The 21,025-nt window shown below is 37.4% G+C and overlaps 1 protein-coding gene across 4 annotated transcripts in view; it reads left to right on the forward strand.

Annotated features, from left to right (window-relative positions):
* The first annotated feature begins 12,541 nt into the window (after window positions 1-12,541).
* LOC128602207 (VPS10 domain-containing receptor SorCS1) overlaps window positions 12,542-21,025 on the forward strand; it is a 248,276-nt gene continuing 239,792 nt past the window's right edge. For all 4 annotated transcript variants that reach the window (XM_053615864.1, XM_053615863.1, XM_053615865.1 and 1 more), the window contains exon 1: window positions 12,542-13,431. In XM_053615864.1, coding sequence (XP_053471839.1) covers window positions 12,883-13,431 — 549 coding nt within the window. In that variant the 5' untranslated portion in view covers window positions 12,542-12,882. The remainder of the gene's footprint in view (window positions 13,432-21,025) is intronic.

Here is a 21,025-nt window from a genome sequence, read left to right on the forward strand (position 1 = left end):
GAGTTTTTGATAGCCTACTTATACCACTTCCAGTTAGCACTGAGAAATTATTGCAGTGACAGTGCGACATGCAGCACCATAAAACTATGGAATTGTGACTGGAGTATTATTTGATGGTGTTGATGTGATTGAGCCAGAGACAGTACACACTGAAAGATGTATGACAGTGTTCATTTTTGGATTTTGAACATGAAATTTTGTGTACCTGACTATTGTCTTATGGCCTATTGAAATAGTGTAGTGTTTCTGTGCATGGCCATAACTAGCTATGAGGATGTACTGGCCAAGACAGTGGATGTTTTGGAAGGTTCTGGTATTTTTGTTGTCAAATTCAATATTGAAACTGATGATTTGTTTTTGACTGACCACAGAGTAGCAGTGGAGGTCACTTTAGGTTTTCCCATAGACTTAATAAACCATTATGCTTAGCTCTCATGATGCATTATACTTCTAGACATAAACTTCTTGTTCAGAGATAGCCAAAGCACATCTTACATAGCTATGATATAAATGTTTGAGCTTATATGAAAATATAAATAAACTCAAGGGTTGCAGTAAAGTTAGCTGATGCCATTTTTATGTATGCTTTTAATGTATGCTTTTTCAGTAAACAGAGAGAAAGAACAGGAGGAGCACTACAGAGAGAGAGAGAGAGAGACAGCTGTGTGTCAGAGCAGCTAATGGATGAATGAAGCATCGATTGATGTAGTACACATTCAGCATTATTAAATATTACCTACGAAGTGAGTTACATGTTGACATTATTCAACATTACATGTGCCCTGTAATGCACATGTGTCGCAAGAAGCATCTGTTAGGTGAAGGCTAAACATGCACAGGGCAGCAAAACATGCACAAAGGAAAGTGCTATCTGCCCTCTTCTGGAAGACAGGGGATCGCTAGCTGGTGGGTGGGTGACCAAATGGGGGAGAAAAACGGGGGAAATGTTAGCTCCTGGTTCTGGTGCTGTTTGAATGTTATTTCATATTGGTTGACTATTTGCCCATTTAGAAACAATGGCCCATATGTGTTTCTGCAAAAATGGCAGTTTGGCACATACTGGCCTTCAGTTTGGGGATTTAAGGCACAAAGTCACTGCTGCTTGAAAGGGAAATTTTTATGCTTAAATGATTCTGCCTGGAAAATCACTACCAATTTAATACATCTTTAAAAGATGTAAAATTAAATTGGAGTAACATGTTAGTTAAATGTCTGGCTCACTAATCTCCAAGGGTACACTCATCAAGTAGAAGCCCATCTCTCATCTGAAGGGTCCTTTGGTTTGTGCCTCTGAGGGAATCCTTACGGGTTCCGCTAGGTTGAAAACCAAAGAACCCTTAGAGCATTTAGACTTGAGCAAGAGGGTTGTGAAGATACAAGGAGAATGAGAATTGCTGTGGTATCTACAAATACAACACAAATTTCGAAAAAGGTGGGACACTATGGAAAATGCTAATAAAAACAAAGAGGAGTGATTTGTAAATGTACTTTGACTTGAATTTAAACAAAAATATATAAAGACAAGGTATTAGATGCTTTACATAGTCAATTGCAAAGTTTATTTTGAAATTGATGCATGCAACATGTTCCAAAAAAGTTGGGACAGGGGCAATTTAGGACTAATAGCAAGGTGTCAAGTTGAAATAAGAAGGTAATGTGAAACAGGTGAGGCAATCATCTAATCATAGTATATAAGCAGCCTCCAAAAAAGGCCTAGTCTTTCAAGAGCAAGGCTGGGTCGAGGCTCGGCAATATGCCAACAGATGCATCAGTGAACAATCCAGCACTTTGAGAACAACATCACCCAAAGACAAATTAGGATTACGATTCTGAGCATTTCACCTTCTACAGTGCAAGATATAATTAAAAGATTCAAGGAATCCGGTCAAACCTCAGTGCACAAAGGGAAAGGCCAAAAACCACTTCTCAATACGATCCCTCAGACTTCACTGTCTTAAAAACCCTCATGAGTCTGTAATGGATATCCTAACATGGGCTCGGGAATACTTTGGTAAACCTTTGTCAGTCAACACCATTCGCCTCTACATCCACAGATGCAAGTTAAGGCTTTACTGTGCAAAGCAGAAGCCAAACATCAACACTGTCTAGAAGTGCCTCTGACTTCTCTGGGCTTGGTCTCATCTGAGATGGACAGTAGAACAGTGGAATTGTGTTTTGTGGTTAGACGAGTAAACATTTCAAATAGTTTTTGGACAAAACAGCTGTCGTTTTCTCCGGGCCAAAGAGGAAAAGGACCATCCAAGCTGTTATCAGCTTCAGGTCCAAAAGCCAGCAGCTGTCATGGTATGGGGGTGTGTCAATGCTCATGGCATCGGTAACTTGCATATCTGTGAGGGCACCTTTAATGTGGAAAGATATGTACACATTTTGGAGCAACATATGCTGCCATCCAGACATTGTGTTTTCCAGGGACGTCCCTGCATTTTCCAGCAGGACATTGCCAAACCACATTACAAGCGTATGGTTGTGTAAGCAGAGAGTGTGGGTGCTAGCATGGCCTGTGTGCAGTCCTGCAGCCAAAATAAGGCAACAAAGGCCTTGTACAGTTGCACAGCTGAAGAAATACATTATGGATGAATGGGGGAAAATTCAGCTTGCTAAATTTAACCAACTGGTGTCTTCAGCCCCTAAGCGCTTAATAGGTGTTATTGAAAGAAAAGGTGATGTTACACAGTGGTAAATAGTCGACTATCCCAACTTTTTTGGAGTTTGTTGTCATTAGATTTGAAATAAGTGTATATTTCATTAAAAAAAAATAATAATTCACAGAATAAAACATTAAATAATGTGTTTTCAATATAGTACAGGGTGAATTGAATTTTCAAATGACTCTTTCTTTGTTTTTTTTTTGCATTTTCCATACTGTCCCAACTTTTTCGTAATTGGGGTTGTAGTTGTGACACTGATGTTGTTGTTTTAGAAAGTGGATTTTGTTCTTATTGAAGCAAATTAATTAAATTAAGTTGCCTTGTCATTCACATCCAGGAGCAGTTTAATTTTCTCAAGTCTGCTTAGGATTTAAAGATCAAACTGATCACAAATCAGCATACCTCAATACGAAAGGGCATATTCACAGCAGACTGTGAAGCCATGGCTTTGAGCTCTACTGAATAAGACACAGCACCCTGATTGTTTCTGACCTAGTCAGTGAACTCAGCAGTGAGGAATACCAATACTCCATACAGGAAACATCTCTATTCAGTAGAAGTCTCTGTTTTAGAGATAAAAAAAGAAGACTATGAAAAAAAAGGCAATTCAGTATTGAGGTCTCATGTTTGGAAGGTTTTTTCCATTTTATTTTTTGCCTTGTATTTTCCCCCCTGGAGATCCATGAAAAAAAGGCTCTCTTTGTAAGTCATCCTACTGTTGTTACTTTGTCAAATCTGTTTGGATGTATCCCACACTGCAGTGGCAGTCCATTTTCACACAAGTTTATTCTCTCTGTTTTTGGGCCAACATGAAATCTGTGCATTCAGAATTCACAAACTTTGCATTTATTTAGTCTATATACTAGTCCATGTATTTAGTCTATCTCCACAATTTGTCTCCTACTCATGACAATTTACAGGCCCCAACCCCTCCCCCCCATCCCCCCCAATGCACACACACACACACACAATGTTGCTATGCAGACATGGATAACATTTGCAGCTTGAAGTTAGTGCCTAATTAAATCAAGAGGAAAACATAACAATGAAGTAGACGGGAGAATTCACCAGCATGAGTGGCTCAAACTATGCTTTCAGCAATGTGTTTTCTTTTTTATGTGTGGACCCCATACCATCACTCATCTGTCTGGGTGATAATTGTGTTTTTCACAAATGCTGGCATGTGAAACTGATTCATATAGTCAGTGTGGCCTTTTAGCCCTCACTCCCAGTTGGTTTTCAACTTGTAGAATGTTAACTATGGAAACTCAGAGAATAAAGAATATGAATAAAATATACAAGGAAACCTGATAGAGTGGAATATTTAAAGCTGGTCAAACAGCCTCCTTCTGGAAACAAACCAAACAAGTGACACCAAGTGAGTCCATGTAAACAAAAAAAAAAAAAAGGAAAAAAGAAAAAAAAGGGTGGTGGTTTGGTAAATAGCATGCTTGCCTCACACCTCCAGGGTTGGGGGTTCAAGTCCTGCCTCCACCCTTCGAGTCTGCATGTTCTCCCAGTGCTTTGGGGGTTTCCTGCAAGTACTCCGGTTTCCTTCCCCAGTCCAAAGACATGCAGTGAATGTGTGTGTGATTGTGCCCTGCGATGAGTGTCCCCTGCCTTGTACCCCGACTATCCCAAAAAAATCTTTGTTAAATATGTGTGCAACAATTTTTGGCACCCCTATGAATTCATATGAGAAAAAATATATTTGAAGTATACTCCCATTGATATTTAAAAAAAATAGACTATTTTTGTTAATTGTTTTGTGAGTTGAGAATATATATACACAGTGGTGCTTGAAAGTGTGTGAACCCTGTCGAATTTTCCATATTTCTGCATAAATATGACCTAAAACATCATCAAATTTCCCCAAAAGTTCCAAAAGTAAAGAGAAACCAATTAAACAAATTAGACAAAAAATATTATACGTGGTCTTTTATTTATTGAGGAAAATGACGCAATATTACATATCTGTGAGTGGCAAAAGTATGTGAACCTTTGCTTTCAGTATCTGTTGTGATCCTCTTGTGCAGCAATAACTGCAACTAAATTTCTGGTAACTGTTAACCAGGCTTGAACTGCTTGCTTCAGGTCTTTCCGCAGCATTTCTATTGGATTAAGGTCAGGACTTTGACTTGGCCATTCCAAAACATTAGCATTATTCTTCTTTAATCATTCTTTTGTAGAACAACTTGTGTGCTTAGGGTCATTGTCTTGCTGCATGACCCACTTTCTCTTAAGATTCAGTTCATGGACAGTCCTGACATTTTCCTTTAGAATTTGCTGGTATAATTCACAATTCATTGTTCCATCAATGATGGCAAGTTGTCCTGGCTCAGATACAGCAAAACAGGCCCAAACCATAATACTCGTACCAGCATATGCCACAGATGGGATAAGGTTCTTATGCTGGAATGCATTGTTTTCCTTTTTCCAAACATAACACTTCTCATAACCAAATATTCTACAGGTGCAACTAAAAAAAAAAATTATATCATGGAAAAGTAAATTTTTTTCTGTAATTTAATTTTAAAAGTGGATCTTTCATATATTCTCAATTCAGTACACATAAATTGAAATATTTCAAGCCTTTTACAGCTTACAGCTCATGGAAATTAAAAAAAAATCCAGTATCTCAAAATACTAGAATAAATAATTTCTTCTAATAGATCTTTAGCAAGCTGCAGCAATGTTCTTTTTGGAGAACACACCATTGTTGTTCAGTGTTCTTCTGATGGTGGACTCATGAACATTAACATTACCCAATGTGAGAGCGGTCTTTAGTTGGTTAGAGGTTACCCTGGCTCCTTTGTGAACTTGCAGACTATTTCAAGAGCCTTGCTCTTCGAGTGATCTTTGTTGTTCAGCCACTCCGCGGGAGGGTAACAATGGTCTTAAATTTCCTCCATTTGTACACAATCTGTCTGACTGTGGACTGGTGTAGTCCAAACTCATTAGAGATGGTTTTGTAACCTTTTCCAGCCTCATGAGCTTCAACAACTCTTCAAAAATCTAATTTGTTCAAGCCCTGGTACACATCCACAAACATCCACAAACTTTGCTAGATCCCTTTGGGGTATTCCAAAAAGCAAGGTTAACTTACCATCACATAAACCCTGAAGTCTAGGTTGATTAACCCAAACATTGCTTACTCTGGGTTTTCTGGTTCCAGAACACCTGTGAGGAGTTAGTTCAATCAACCTCCTTTTGGTAACTCAGAGTTAATGCACGTACTGTGAGGACATAAAGACATTGTCCATGGTTCCACGATTTCAAGAGTTACCATGGAAACCTGGGTGAGAAAAAGCTAGCCACATACATTAATGCATTATTAGAAATATAAGCCGATTATATATATATATATATATATATATATATATATATATATATATATATATATATATATATATATATATAAGTTCCCTTTCATTATGAAGTAAAATTTAACATTGATCCTATTAGACCCATGTCGTATAGATAAATATTTACTTTTAGCCCTCCATCAGTTTCTTAACATTGTACATAGTACATTGGCTAATAATATATAGACTTTATAGGTGTAATTTTATCAGGTGTAATCCTTCTGGATCCAAAGAACTTGGAGCCAAGTCAAAATGAACCACAAAAAACATTCTCCAAAAAGGTAATATTTCATAAACTGTAAACTGACTATTTGGGCCTACATTCTATAATAACTTTTCTCTAGGTTCTATATAGCCAACAAGAAGAAGGCTGAGGCCCATAAAATGGGTGGGACGACCTCCACCTTCAGTCACTCCGGATGAGGAGCTGGCCCTTAATCAAGGGCGACCCATGGTCGATGGGATTCCAGGGGGTAGTTCATCAGAGTCAGCTACCTCCCATGATATAAGTGGCCTGTTAAAATGTAGGTATAACATTAGTACTAATAAGATTTTTTTTTTTTCCAGTGATATATCCTTAAACATTCAAGATGACCATAAACACTGCCACCATTTGAAAAAGGCATTTTGAAATAACACTTTACTGTCACTGTTTCACTTGTGTATTATACATGCTTATTTTATTTTAATGCAAATTGTGTGTACAATCTTAATTGTAGTGTGCCTATTAGATCAAATGGAGTTAAAAAAGATGACCATAAAAAAAGCTAAAGGTGGGCAAAGTATTGTATTTGCCTAGTAATGATTATTCTGTCATTTATTGTTGAATGCTAAAGCAATAAATACAGATGTCTTTTTGAATTACAGGAAATAAAGAAACAATGAACCACACTTGACTGTTTACTTTGTAGTCATTTAATTAGAAATGATTTTGGCAGATCACATCTTGTACCACCCTGCCATCTCTTTGGTTCACTGGGGGTTCCTCTTGCCATCATCATCAGTGGTTCATCATTGTTTATGGCCAGAGAACTGCAAAAAATTATGTAGGAACCGTTTGAGTGCAAGGCATACTGCATGAATGGCCCTACACACCGTTGCCTTATCCAGATGCTCTGCATCACCCACATTATGTACAGAAAACTCCCTGTGGCAAAAAAAAAAAAAAATTTAGGCCAATACATAAAATGTGCTCACTGTTGAGCGTTGATCCAGGATGTGTCATGTTGGCGATGTGAGATTTCAAAAAGTTTGTTAAATAAATGAACGATTCTCAGTAACGGTAAAACAGTAACACTCCCGCAAATATTCATCTGGATATGAAAAAGATTTCCTATAATCTGTGCTTCCTCATCCACTGGACATTATTCAAAAGGGCTTGCTATGGTCAGTCAGCTCTCAGAAACAGACTAATCCTGGAACATAACCTGCTCCGGGCCGCCTCCATATTTGGAACCGAAAGTTGAGGTTATCCGTTAACTCTGAATAAACTTACCCAGGTTAGTCGCATAACCTGCTTTCTGGAATACCCCCGCCCTGTTTTTGAATTCTGCCTTTACCATTTGTTTTGGATTTGTCTGCCTAGCCTGCTATAAAAGCTTTAGCTGCGCTTGGATCCATCAACACTTACTTTATGTAACATTTTGCCACTCATGGGGATATTGGATCATTTTCCTTAATAAACAAATGACCAAGTATAATATTTTTGTCCCATTTGTTTAACTGGGTTCTCTTTGTCTACTTTTAGAACTTTTAGGAAAATCTGATATTTATCCAGATATATAGAAAATTCCATACGTTTAAGCATCACTGTATGTTCAAAACAGTTTAGCTTTAAAACAATAATTATTACAAAACGCTCTTGTATTTTTCCTTTGCTTGTTTTTCATCGATCTTAAATGATGCAGATGTGTAAACAATTGAGTGGAACCCAGTGTGGTCTTTGGCTATTGTAGCCCATCCGCTTCAAGGTTTGACAAGTTGTGTGTTATGAGATGCTTTTCTGCTCACCCCAGTTGTAAAAAGTGGTTATTTGAGTTAGCGTAGACTTCCAGTTAGCTCAAACCAGTCTGCCCATTCTTCTCTGACTGCTCTCAAACAAGGCAAAGGCATTTCCAGTCAAAGTCACTGTGATCACATTTTCCCCCATTATGATGCTTGGTGTGACCTGTTTATGCATTGTGCTGCTGCCACATGATTGGCTGATTGGATAATTGCAAGAATGAGAAGGTATACGGGTGTTCCTAATAAACTGGTCAGTGAGTATTTTCAGTTGTGGTCAAATCTACATCCAGTCTGGAAAAAAACTGTATGCCACAAAATTAAAATGCAATATCCTTGATGAACATGATGATATTAGCAATGACATTTTCATCCGTGCAAATCTGAAAAGGTCAGTCTGGGAAAATTTGATCCAAGATACATGATGGTGGCCCTAAAGTAGCCCCATATACAGCTCTGTATGTATGACCGCATATTGTATGTGCAAATCGCACTTTAATAACGCTGATTGCTACTGAGGGGATTTGAACAGTCATGTTGACTAAGCGAGTGGAGATGAGATGATGAGGCTGAGCTATTTTTCTGAGCCTGGTCCATAGAGAGAGGAAAGGCGGATGGATGGGACAGAGAGAGGAAGAGAGTGAGGGAGATAATGATGAGTGAGACCATAGCTCTGAAGGCCTGTCCATAGCAATACCGTTAATCTAATACAATATATCTATTTAATTTTGTGAGTCGAAGCCTGTGCAGCTGTTAATCATTTTTAACACCTCTGGTATGTCAAGGCACCGGGTTTAATTCGTACAAACGCATAGGGAAGTTGGAAGAGAGGGAGAGAATGAACCGGGTAATCAGATGTAAGTTCATGTACTGTACAGCAGTTTAGACAATTGTGTGTACATACTAAACAGACATCCTGCAAAATTTACAAAAACTTAACACTGAATATCAGCACAAATGAGGGAACAAAAATTTTCAATCAAGTATGACTTACATTAATTTGGCAGGGGAAAATGTTGGTGAGAGAGAGAGAGAGAGAGAGAGAGAGAGAGAGAGAGAGCTGAATTCTTCTACTCTTAATTTTACTGATATTAGGTGAGAACAAGTCCACACTGTCAAGTGGAAGATTTTCCCAGCTCTACAAGCACAATGTTCCCCAGGAACATTTATACTGAATTATGTTTTGTGCATTCCTTCCTTCCTTTCTTAATGTTTATAATTAGGCTCCTTGGAAAATGTGCTGTCTTTATTTGACTTTTAAAGTTAAAGCTGCATTATCGAACTTTTTTTGGTTAAAAACTAACAAAAATCAATTCTTGAGCAAGTACATTAAAAAGTCTCCTTACCTTACCCAGATTTACAATGGTAAGCTTAAAAATTATTTATAATTTGAGCTGTCAGGTCGGATTTTGCGGGAATGATGTTGTTCGTCTTTGTGTGGTTACGTTACGTCCGTAAACAGAAAGAAGAAGCTACTATATTGGGTGTGGGGGCTGAGGATGGTGGAGTGTTTGTAGCTTGTTCTTACAACAGGTGCTTAGTATTTAAACCTGTCATCTAGATGGCTGCTTTAATCTGGATAGTTCTAAATGAAAATCACTGTTGACATCTGGGAAATCACCTAAAACCAAGAACCCTAGAACTGCGGAGAGCCTGCAGTCAAAAAAGGGAAAGTGACAGAGCCCATGCTAAAACAAGAATAAATATCAGCATGGCTATTGAGAGGTGTCAACAACTCAGAGATCTGAAGGGATTGAAGACCAACGCTTCTGTTGAAGATAAGACATTTTAGTGTCTCAATAGGTAGCTAGCTAACATTAGTATACTTGTTCGCTTGATTCAGCTAGGTATCAAGATTCCTATGTTGATGTTTTTTTGTTTGTTCACCTCTACTGCAAAAAAAACTGTATCTGCCGTCACCTCCGTTGTCAAGTATCAGAGCTTATATGCAATCCATACGAATACCTCAAATCATCAAATTAATCCATGTAGAGGAGCAGTGCCGAAGCATATCCCAAGTAAAAAATAACTCTGCAAGTAACTTTAAGTTTCAATCAGAGATGCTGCTAGAGAGGCAAAAATTCAGTACTGCAGCTTTAATATAAATGAGCTTACTTTAGGCTACACTACATCATTGTGTTTTGATTAAGAATGTCTAGGTGTCAGGTTTATTAAATGAAGGAAAAAGACATGTAAATTTTGTCAAATTTTTATGAACAATTTACATCTTAATTTTTTACATTTAAATTTGCAGACAGAACAGATTCCCTGGACAGAAAATTCCCAGGGTTGAATGAACACCTACAATTAGTGTGAAACGTAAAATCACACAAATGAGCTTATTATGAGAGTTTTTTTTTTTTTTTTTAAAACATAATGATTCAGCATTGTATATGCTAATTCACATTATTGTATACCACAGCACTGTGGAACTCTTGAATCTAATTGGTTTTGAATCTAATTAATTTTCTATAAAAGCAGATCTTACATTAGTAATTCAAATTTATGTTAATCCCCTTATTCTAATAGGTCATCATGTCTATAATTCACAGGCACTTGTATGGCGGATGCTCTACATAATCTAAGACTAATAATAAATATGGTGTTTAACAAAGAAATGCATATAATCCTTGATATCGTGATGTTTTCTGTTTATTTAATTACCAATTTTGAAAGGAATCTTCAGCACCTTGTAATAGTACAGTAAGTGTTCACAACAGAGGGGATGACAACCTGCTTTTTTTGTGATTGTTGCAGCCAAAAATGCTTGATTAACTTTTTTGCCTTTTTTCTAAATTCATGATGCAATTTTTTTTTTGCACAGTTGCAAAGATTTTTGGCCTTTATTTATTTATTTATTTATTTATTTTACAACATTAAAAATAACTCTAAATGGATAAAAGTATGATGTCATTAATTAATAAATAAAACACTGTATTCATTGCCAAATGATTGTGATATAAGAGGAATAAATGTATACTTTCTGCTGTGTATGAATTAAAGTAGCTTATATGCTGAATGCTTGGCACCACAGTGACTTATATTTGTCTGATCCATTTCTAATTCAATTTTAATTCAGTCCTGTGATGTGCACATTTACCAGTTCCAGTACTGACTGAAATGTTTATTACGTGAAATAGGGTAAAGTCACAAGGAGGATTATTCCCCCTGTTTCACTCTGCCTTTTCACTGAGCAGGACTGGACTATAAACACACTAATTACATTTTTAAAACCCACTAAAAAAGCTTTCTGTTAAATTAACACCTACAGGGTTTAACTTCCTTTACAACTTTGAACCATAAGGATTAGTATCCACTAACTCTATAGAATGCAAAATGCAAAAAACCATGCAAAATAAATATGCCAAAGCTGTGTTATGAGAAAGGGAAGTAGAAGGCTTAATTAAAATCTGTGAGCGCTCATTTAATACTGCTGGTTCAATTAACTAAGTGTTAATTCAGCATTAGTGCTCTAAATCTAATTACTTTACAATGTCAAACTCTCCCTGACACATGATTCTTATGTAATCTGTAAAAGTAAGAAACCAAAACATGTGTGTTTATAACAGCAAAAAAGCCAAGTGCTTAATGATCACTAGTGGTTATATAATTCTAGCTGGACACAATCAATGGGTGGCACCAATGTTTCATTTCAAGTTCTTGCTGAGCACAACCTCATTCTTTTGGGTAGACCCTTCTGCAGAACTATTCTATGAGCTGCGAAGACAACTCTGCGAAGCACTGCTAACAAGCTTTAACGGGTGACTGTCTGAGATGTTGAAAAATTCATATGACTTGCTCAGCTCACAGTTAATGTTGCTAGCTAGTATTGTTTGTGGTTGGGATTTTTAAGTTGCAGCGGAAAGGTCTCTGTTTCAACCTGTGTTATTTGGGCTTTCAAAAAAAAAAAAAAGAGAGAGAGAGAAGAAATAAAATAAACACAGTGCTGTACTGAAAGTCAAGTGGCTGGTAAATTTGTCAGGTACTTTAATTGCCTACCATTTTATGCACATTTCTGTGTGGGCATTCTGTGCAGATTAAATATTTTATTTCTGCAAGGAAGCATCATAATACGTCCACAATATACACACATACAGCTTAAAGGTAAAGGTAGAGCTGCAGGTAGTGTTTCCTCCTCACAGCTCCAGGGTTCCTGAGTTCATGTGGAGTTTTCCTTGTCTCCATGTGGTTTTCATCCGGGTTCTCCGGTTTCAAAAACCTCCCAAAAACATACCAGTAGGTGGATTGGCTAAGATAAATTGCCCCATTGGTGTGAATGAATGTGCGATTGTGTGTATGCATGATGCATTTGATGATCTGGTGTCCGATCCAGGATATATTCCTGCCTCGTTCCCAGGTTTTCCCAGGGTAGACTCCGGGTCAGAATCTGAATAAAGAACTTACTGAAGATAAACGATTTAATGACACTGCTTCCATCCTGATTAAAATTCAAATACATACTTCAATAGAACGTGATGAATCCTAGAGTGATGGGTACAAAAATATTCGCCCCCTGTGTTGCTTGATTGTAATTCGTGTAGAAACAAAAAATAGTCACAGAAACAGTTTCAGTGCGCCTTGGTGTCGATTTCAAAGCGCGGCTCGGTTTGGAAAGCGTCCGTCCAATCTGGCAACCCCGCTCCTCCTCCTCCTCCTCCTCTTCCTCCTCCTCCTTCTTCTCTTTATTTGATGAAAGCTTTCAACTCAGAGCGCTTGCACTTTTCGCGACGAAGCGATTGACGCTGCGTTCTCTGGAACTTGGGAGAAGAGTTCATTGCTAACTACCAAGAGAAAAAAAGAAGGACTGAACACGGAGTGAGAAATACAGAAATATAGTGTTTTCAGCGATGCGGAGAAGGAACGGATTCGCTCTGGTTTGGCACGGGCTTTCCTGTGCCCTGTTTTTGCTCTGTATCGGGATGCTGGTCGAGGCGGACATAAGTTGCCAGTTTTGTCAGCCGGTGGGAAAGTGGCGCCCGAGGCAGCTTCAGCTCAACATGGACGCTCCGGTTACTGCAACAGGCGAAGTTTTAGGACGCGGACAGGTTTTCAACGTTGAGCACGACTGCGCAACTGAGCCCGAGGCTGAATCTCTGGGTTTCTCAAGGCGCAGACGGAATACTCGCGCGCAAGAGCCACTGGTGACAGCGCGCGGTATCCGGAAGTCCAGTTTAACCCGCAACGAAGCGCCGGACGAACCCTACACACACAGCGCGCGCCCTGGTGCGATCCTTCCACCGCGTAAGAAACAACGCGCGCGCAGAATGCGCAGGGACGCACAAGGATCCCGGGATGATCCTAAATCCCGACTGCAACTCACCAGCTCCACGTTCGCCCTGAGCGGAGACTCGGCTCACAACCAAGCCATGGTGCACTGGTCCGGTCAGAACAGCAGCGTGAGTCTTATAGCCTAACTTACTTATCCCAGAAGCATTAGTTTGTTGATCAACAACATCTTTTTATGCAATAAAAGAGGTTCAAGTTGTTGCTCTCCAGAGAAACGTGCGCGACGCATGAACCTGCGCGCGCCCTGTGCGCAATCTGATATATCGTTTCTGCATCGCGGTGCTGGACTTTGTGATACCAATCACAATTAGACGTTTTCATATGGTGCAATGAGCATCCTGAATTTGCCTGACACATTGTATTTCATTTTTGTTTTGCAGGTTAAATCAGTGCAGTCTCAAATCAAGTCAAGTCAGGAGTTTACTGTTCATTTGTTGCAGTCTATATCATTCCATGATGGCCTAATATTTTGGCCATATGCAGCTTAAATGGCTTGCTTATATCCTGTTGAAAATTGTCTCATGAACAATTGAGAAGGATCCAGCCAAGCAAGAGGTTTTTAAAAATGATTAAATTCCATGTTATTAAAGTTAGAAACGGTATCACCTCTAAACCACATAAACCACAACCTTAACCTTTGTAAGTTTTCATTCAGGGCTTGCTCTGATTCCATTTGTTTTTGTTGTTGTTTCATTTGATATTGATGATACTGATCATAGCTCAGAGTATTGGTTGAAACCCAATATAAATCAGAGACTGCTATCTTTTTTTTAGTCAACTTTATATAAGCTTCTTCTGCCAAATTATGCAGGATTCATGTTTGGCTTTAAGGCAAACAATCTGTAGAGTGTAAGTCAACATCACACAGCAGAGAAATATGAATAATGGAAAACATGGTGACTTTGATCCTATATCAATACAATGTTTCTGGCTAGTATTGGGCTTGTTCCTGAAATTCAGCCTTATTTTATGTGAAATGAGTGAAGTGAATTTTTCACAATATTGCATGCAACCATGGTGGTCCTGTGTTTGTGTGGGATTTTAGGTGATGTGTGCGTGTTTTTTGATCAGACCACATTTTGTCTTAGTCAGACATGATATTTAACATTCATGTCAGTCCTGTTTCATACTCGATTGTACATTTTTGGACAGTGATTTTACAATAACATCACATACTAATAATAACATACTTAAAACTCTAATAATGTTATTTTGAGAGATGCTTCCACACAAACTTTGATCCATTTGCTGAATTTATGCACTTTGCACTAGAGCTGCAACAGCTAATCGATAAAAATTTATGATAATCGATTATGAAATTCATTGTCAACGAATCTCATTATCAATTAGTTGGTCTGTGCACGGCACGGGGGAGATTTACTCACTACACTACTTCTGTTCCGAAAACACGCATCAGAGAGTATATACTAAAGTCGTGTCCCAAATGACATACTATACACTTGCACTGTGTACTCTACCGTCTAGTGTATGAATTTTAGAAAGGTAATATCATCTCAAATGGAACACGAGCGTGTATAAGCTGTTGTTATTATGAGTTTTTTTTTTTTTTTAAATATAAGAGTTCATTCAGCATTGTATATGCTAATTCACATTAGTGTATACCACAGCACTGTTGAATTCTTGAATTTAATTAGTTTTGAATCTAATTCATTTTCTATAACAGCAGATCTTACATTAGTAATTAAAATTTACGTAAGTATAAGCTGTTTCCCAGTCAGTGGCACGTGACGTTATACGCATGTAATGTGATGCCGCTGGATTTAGCAGATACCCAGAGTCACCCAGAGACTTTCTTCAGTTTACTGTTTGTCAGCGTTACCTTTTATTCCCAACATGACCTCAGTCACCATCAGACGGAGGCGTAATTGTCAAGTGACTGAGGAAGAGTGTGCAACCCAAGTCCTCTAAGGCAGGGGTGGATTTTTTATTAAATACCGCAGAAAAGGATGTAACCTGTAAACTTTACAAAATGGAGCTTGTGTAACAGGGAAGCACGGCAGTGATGCACGAGCACAAACTTATATTTATATCCAAAATGCTCCACTGTGTGCAAGGGGTTGGGGAAACTGGTGCAAGTTGCTTAAAATATTTAGTTTAATTCTAGTTTATTGTCATTATATGCTGTATCTGCACGGTTGTAGTGTAACTTTTGTCATTTATTATAATGGAAGTGATATGTTAGTAATGAGGCCGTGTTGCTCCTCACTCACAGTGTAGATGCGTTGATGCAAAGTGGGCGCGCAAGTAAGATCTGTAATGTCTAATTAAAACACTATGAACAAAAGTTAGCACAAGTAAAACAATTTGTCTAAAGGCAGTGAGTAACAGAAACCACAAGGTGCAGTGAAAGGGAGTTTTTATTATTAATTTAGGACTGTAGTTTAATTCAGTGCTTTTTGTTAATAAAATGAATAAATACTATTATATAATATAAACTAATAATCATGCATTATTTTTTATGGATGCACAAAAAGCACTGAATTAAACTACAGTCCTAAATTAATATATATTCTTGTTTGTGTCTGTGTGTATTGGGTTCTTTTCAGTCTTATATAATTGGACAAACAGTGATGTAAAGTTTTAGTCTGAAGTTTATATTTGTAACACTCAGTTTGTGGATTTTATTTTAAATACATGAAAAAAATGACCCCCCCGCCCCAAATTAATCGATTAGTCGAAGAAAATAACGATGGGTTCTGACCAGTCCTATCACCTCCCCTTCTTCTACAAGAGCAGAAATCTGTCTTTTATGGCTCTCCCAAGCCTGAGCGTCTTTGTTATATGCCTTAATTGAATTTCCCCACTTTTGCAGTGTGAATAGCAAAAATCAATACATGAACTTTTTGGTTTTTTTTTTTTTTTTTTTTCCTCCTGTAAGTGTGCGAGACCTAGATGAGAAGCTTAGAATGGATTGAATAAAAAAGGCATGTGTTAAAATTGTCTTATTGCACAGGATAATGCAGCGCAAAAAAAACTATTCGTTATTGTGTGAATGCAAAACAAAAGGGGAGGCTTTTAATGGCTGCATCACACACAAATGTAAATAGGTATTAATGGAGGTATAAAGCTGTGGAGTGTTTACACAGACACTGTGAAGGTTTATGCACTAATGTGGAAAGAAAGGGGGTATGGGTATGGGTGTGAGTGTGTGTGGATGCTTATGGAGGGGTAGGACATCTGCTTTCTCACCACAGTCTAGCCACCATTCTTACACTCACACACTGCACACACAGACACACACACACTTCCACTGAGACAGATGGACCACACTCCTGAAGATGCCCAGAATCTTGTTTCTCTCCACAGTTTCTACATCCAGCAGGGCTTGTTGATATAAAAAAAAAAAAAAAAAATCAAAAACAATTAATGTAAGACAGTTCTTGTAATGATTATAGATTGCTGCCATCATCTTGAAGCGCTTAAAGGATGTGATGATGAGCCAAAGTGATTTAGTGCCAGGATTTAGAGCTTCTCTACTGTAACAGCTAAAGTGTTCTCATCCATAACCAACATTAATTAAAAAATGAACAATGTGATGCATGTGGGATGAATCCTAGTGATTATGATAGCACTTAGTGTTAAGTGATATGATTATATATATGTATTGTGATAAAATAAGAAACAGTATACTTTTCTAAAATCAGTTATTATGATATCTTTTTATAAGATAAAAAAAAAAACTATAAACTGAATGGGAGGAGCTGATTTAAACTTAAACTTTTGTACTTAAGCTTTAAAGATTTTCAAATGTTTTCTCTTTTTCAGTGTTTTTAAAATTTTAAAACAAATAATTAAAAAATATATAATTTTTTCGTTTAATCGGATTGGGGGGGGGGCTTTCAGTAACATTTTCTCTTTAAAAAAAAAAAAAAAATCCACAAACTGAGTGTTACAAATATAAACTTCAGACTAAAGCTTTATATTAACATAACTGTTTGACCAATATATTATAATATAAGTATTTATTATTTATTATAAGTATTTATGCATTATTTTTTATGGATGAACAAAAAAGCACTGATAATTAAAATACAGTGCTAAATTAATATAATAAAATCTCACTTTCAGTGCACCTTACAGTTTCTGTTACTCACTGCCTTTAAGCATATTGTTTTACTTATGTTTACTTTGATCATACTGTTTTAATTTTACATTACAGATCTTACTTGTGCTACACTATTTATCATCGTGTCTGCATTGTGAATGAGGTACAACGCGGCCTTGCTACAGATAGATCACTCCTGTTATAATAAATGAGAGAATGCACACTGCATCGCGCATATACAGCATATAATGACAATAAACTTGAATTAAACTAAACTTTTTAAGCAACTCGCAACAATTTCCCCAAGCCCTTGCACAGTGGAGCATTTTGGATATAAACATATAACTTTGTGCTCGTGCATCACTGTCATGTGTCCGTGCTACACAAACTCCGCTTTGTAAAGTTTGATGATCTTCTCAGCATTTAATTTAAAATGCTCCCTTGCATTACAGGACTTCTAGGCTCTGTCTGATTGTGACTGAGGTCATGTTGAGCATAAAAGGTACTGCTGACATAAACAGTAAACTGAAGAAAGCCATTGTTGTTGACTCTGGGTATTCTGCTAAAGCTAGCGGCATCACATTTCGTGCGCATCATGACTGGTGCCATCGACTGGGAAACGGCTTATACTTCCGGTTAGTAACAAAACGTTAGTGTTCCATTTGAGATGGTACTACACTTCTAAAATTCATATACTAGATAGTAGAGTGCATAGTGTAAGTATATAGTACATAATTTGGGACACAATTTTAGTATTTACTAACTTTTTAGTATATATCTATGATGCATGTTTTTGGAACAGAAGTAAGGAAATGAGTAAATGTAGCCTGTGCTATGCGCAGATCAACGATAATGAGATTTGTTGAAAACGATTTTCATAATTATTATAAATTTTATCGATTAGTTGTTGCAGCTCTAGTGATATGATATTTTTATCATATTGCCCACAACTGATATATCAATAAGCATAATCTTTACCATAAGGTATCAGTGGTTTTTTGATTATTTTCTTACTTGGGCTAACAAGTATCTGATTAAATTGTAATTGTGTTTTCTTAAAATTGTGAAATATTTATTCACGAATATGTCTTCAGGTATCACAATATTTTTATCATATTTTTCAACCCTCTATGGATGGACACTAGAACAAGCCTTAGCTTCCAAGCTTTAATCAATTCTGATTTTTTCCTCTGTTAAATTTTGACGTTTTATGTTTGTAATTGACTAGCTGTTCATACTTGAAAATGGCTCTTATTCTTTAAAGTGTATAGAAACGAGTGCAGATTTAAGTGCAAAGTGTTGAATCAGCTTCAACTGTGTGGAAACTAGCTCCCGCCCACTAGTCCTGTATTTACATTGCATGTGATGCCCCAATTCATGCTCATATACATCTAATTTACATAAAATACACCCTAATTCCTGCATGAGTGAACCAATGGTGAGCCAATAAAAGGAAAGCATTCAGTAGGCAATCAAAATCCTTGAGTGAAGAAGTGCTTTGTTCGAGGTTGCTGGGGGAAAAAAAAAAAGTAGAAAAAAGCAGCTCTTGTGTTATCAAGGGTGGAATGGTGTCTTCCAGTGGTATTTATGTGAACTATTTATAGCTAGGTTTTTATCCATTTTCGAACTTGAACACATCAGATGTAATAAAAGCTTTAGTTATAAAGATAGATGAGCCATGCTTCCATCCTGATAATCAATAAAGAAATCCTTAAGTCATATAAACACAGTGCTGAAAGAATTGAATCGACAACTAAAAAGCAAAGCAAAAATGAATAAAATCATATTTGACAGGTTTTGCTGCTGATATGAAATTATATAATCTCACAAAATGTGTGATGTGTACATGAATGCACCTGTTATCTGTTACTAGTTAAATGAAGGACTAATATTGGCCGTAGGCATGCTTGAAAGGACACAGGGATTCAAATGCATTAAAGAAAAGCAGAAGAATTTCATAATTTCAGTGGCAAAATAAATGAACAATCATCACAAGCTTGAATTGCATTGGAGATTGCCTAACCTCTCATCAATGGCTCAGGATCAAGGCGAGAAGGCAAAAAATGGCCAGATGCACAGCTTTGCTTGCACAAGAGCTGTGTGGGTGCAAGAAAGAAACCACTAGCGATATGAATATAAACAATAAAGTGTCATAGAAAGCACAGACATGTACATCGGAGTGTTCTTAAGACTTCATTGATTTACTATTTACTTATATCTCTGTTTAGATTGAATTCATTTTAAATGGGAAATGGGTTGATGTCACAATTACTGAGATGTCTTAATGATTTTTAGCTCTGTCCAAATATGTTTTTATAGATTACATTGTAAAATTACCATTTGAAATAAGCACCAGTTTAATAATGATGATGATGATGATGATAATAATAGTTATAGACAACTTTATTTGCTGAAATAAAATGATGAAACGTAATGTAATAGAATGCACAGGATAAAATGGAAGGTGCAGTGAAAATATAAGTGCAAAAATAAGCAAAAAGTGAATGTGAAAATGATGAAACAAAAATAAAATCAATGAAATGCTTTCACTTAAATGCCAAAAAAAATAATGCTAAAGAGTTAGAACTTTAGAACATCTATATTGGCATTCCAAATTAAAATGATACTAGAGATACACCGATCAGCCATAACCACTTGGCACCTATGAAGTGGTGGGATATAGTAGGCAGTTGATATGTTGGAAGCCGGAAAAATGGGCAAGCGTAAGCATCCTAGTGACTTTAACAAGGGCCAAATTGTGATGGCTATATGACTGGGTCAGAGCATCTCCAAAACGGCAGGTTTTCTGAGGTGTTCTCGGTATGTAGTGGTTAGTACTTACCAAAAATAATCCAAGGAGGGACAACTGGTGAACAGGCAACAGGTCCATGGGTGCCCAAGGCTCACTGTTACCCATGGGGAGTGAAGGCTAGCTCGTCACATCCGATCCTACAGAAGAGGAACTGTAGCACAAATTGCTGAAAAAGTTAATGCTGGCTATGATAGAAAGGTGTCAGAACTCACAGTGCATCACAGTTTGCTGCGTATGGGGCTGCATAATCGCAGACCGGTCAGAGTGCCCATGCTGACCCCTGTCCACTGCCGAAAGTGCCTACAATGGGCACGTGAGCATCAGAACTGGATCATAGAGCAGTGGAAGAAGTTGGCCTGGTCCAATGAATAATGTTTTCTTTTACTTCATGTGGACAGCTGGGTACATGTGTGTTCCTTACCTGGGGAAGAGAGGGCACCAGAATGCACTATGGGAAGAAGGCAAGCCGGCGGAGGCACTGTGATGCTCTGGGCAAAGTTCTGCTGGGAAATTCTGCCACACAATATTAGGCAGGTGGTTTTTATTGCAATGGCTGAACAGTGTATATTGGCCTGCTAGTAAAGATTTTTGGGCTTTCTGTGTTAGTATGGAGACACTCCATTAAGCACTCTTTTGTATTGTCTCTTTCATATGTCATGTTTCATGGATGGAATGTGAAATTTTGACAAAAACCAGAAAGCTTTGATTGATGAAGTCTCGAAGCCCTTCATTATCTGGATTGTAATAGTCTCTCAGTTTTATATCACTTTGTCTGAAAAGGTTTGCCATATAAATAAATATTTATTTCTGATTATGAGATGGAAAA

The sequence above is a fragment of the Ictalurus furcatus genome, chromosome 26, assembly GCF_023375685.1.
Source record: "Ictalurus furcatus strain D&B chromosome 26, Billie_1.0, whole genome shotgun sequence".
NCBI lineage: Eukaryota > Metazoa > Chordata > Actinopteri > Siluriformes > Ictaluridae > Ictalurus > Ictalurus furcatus.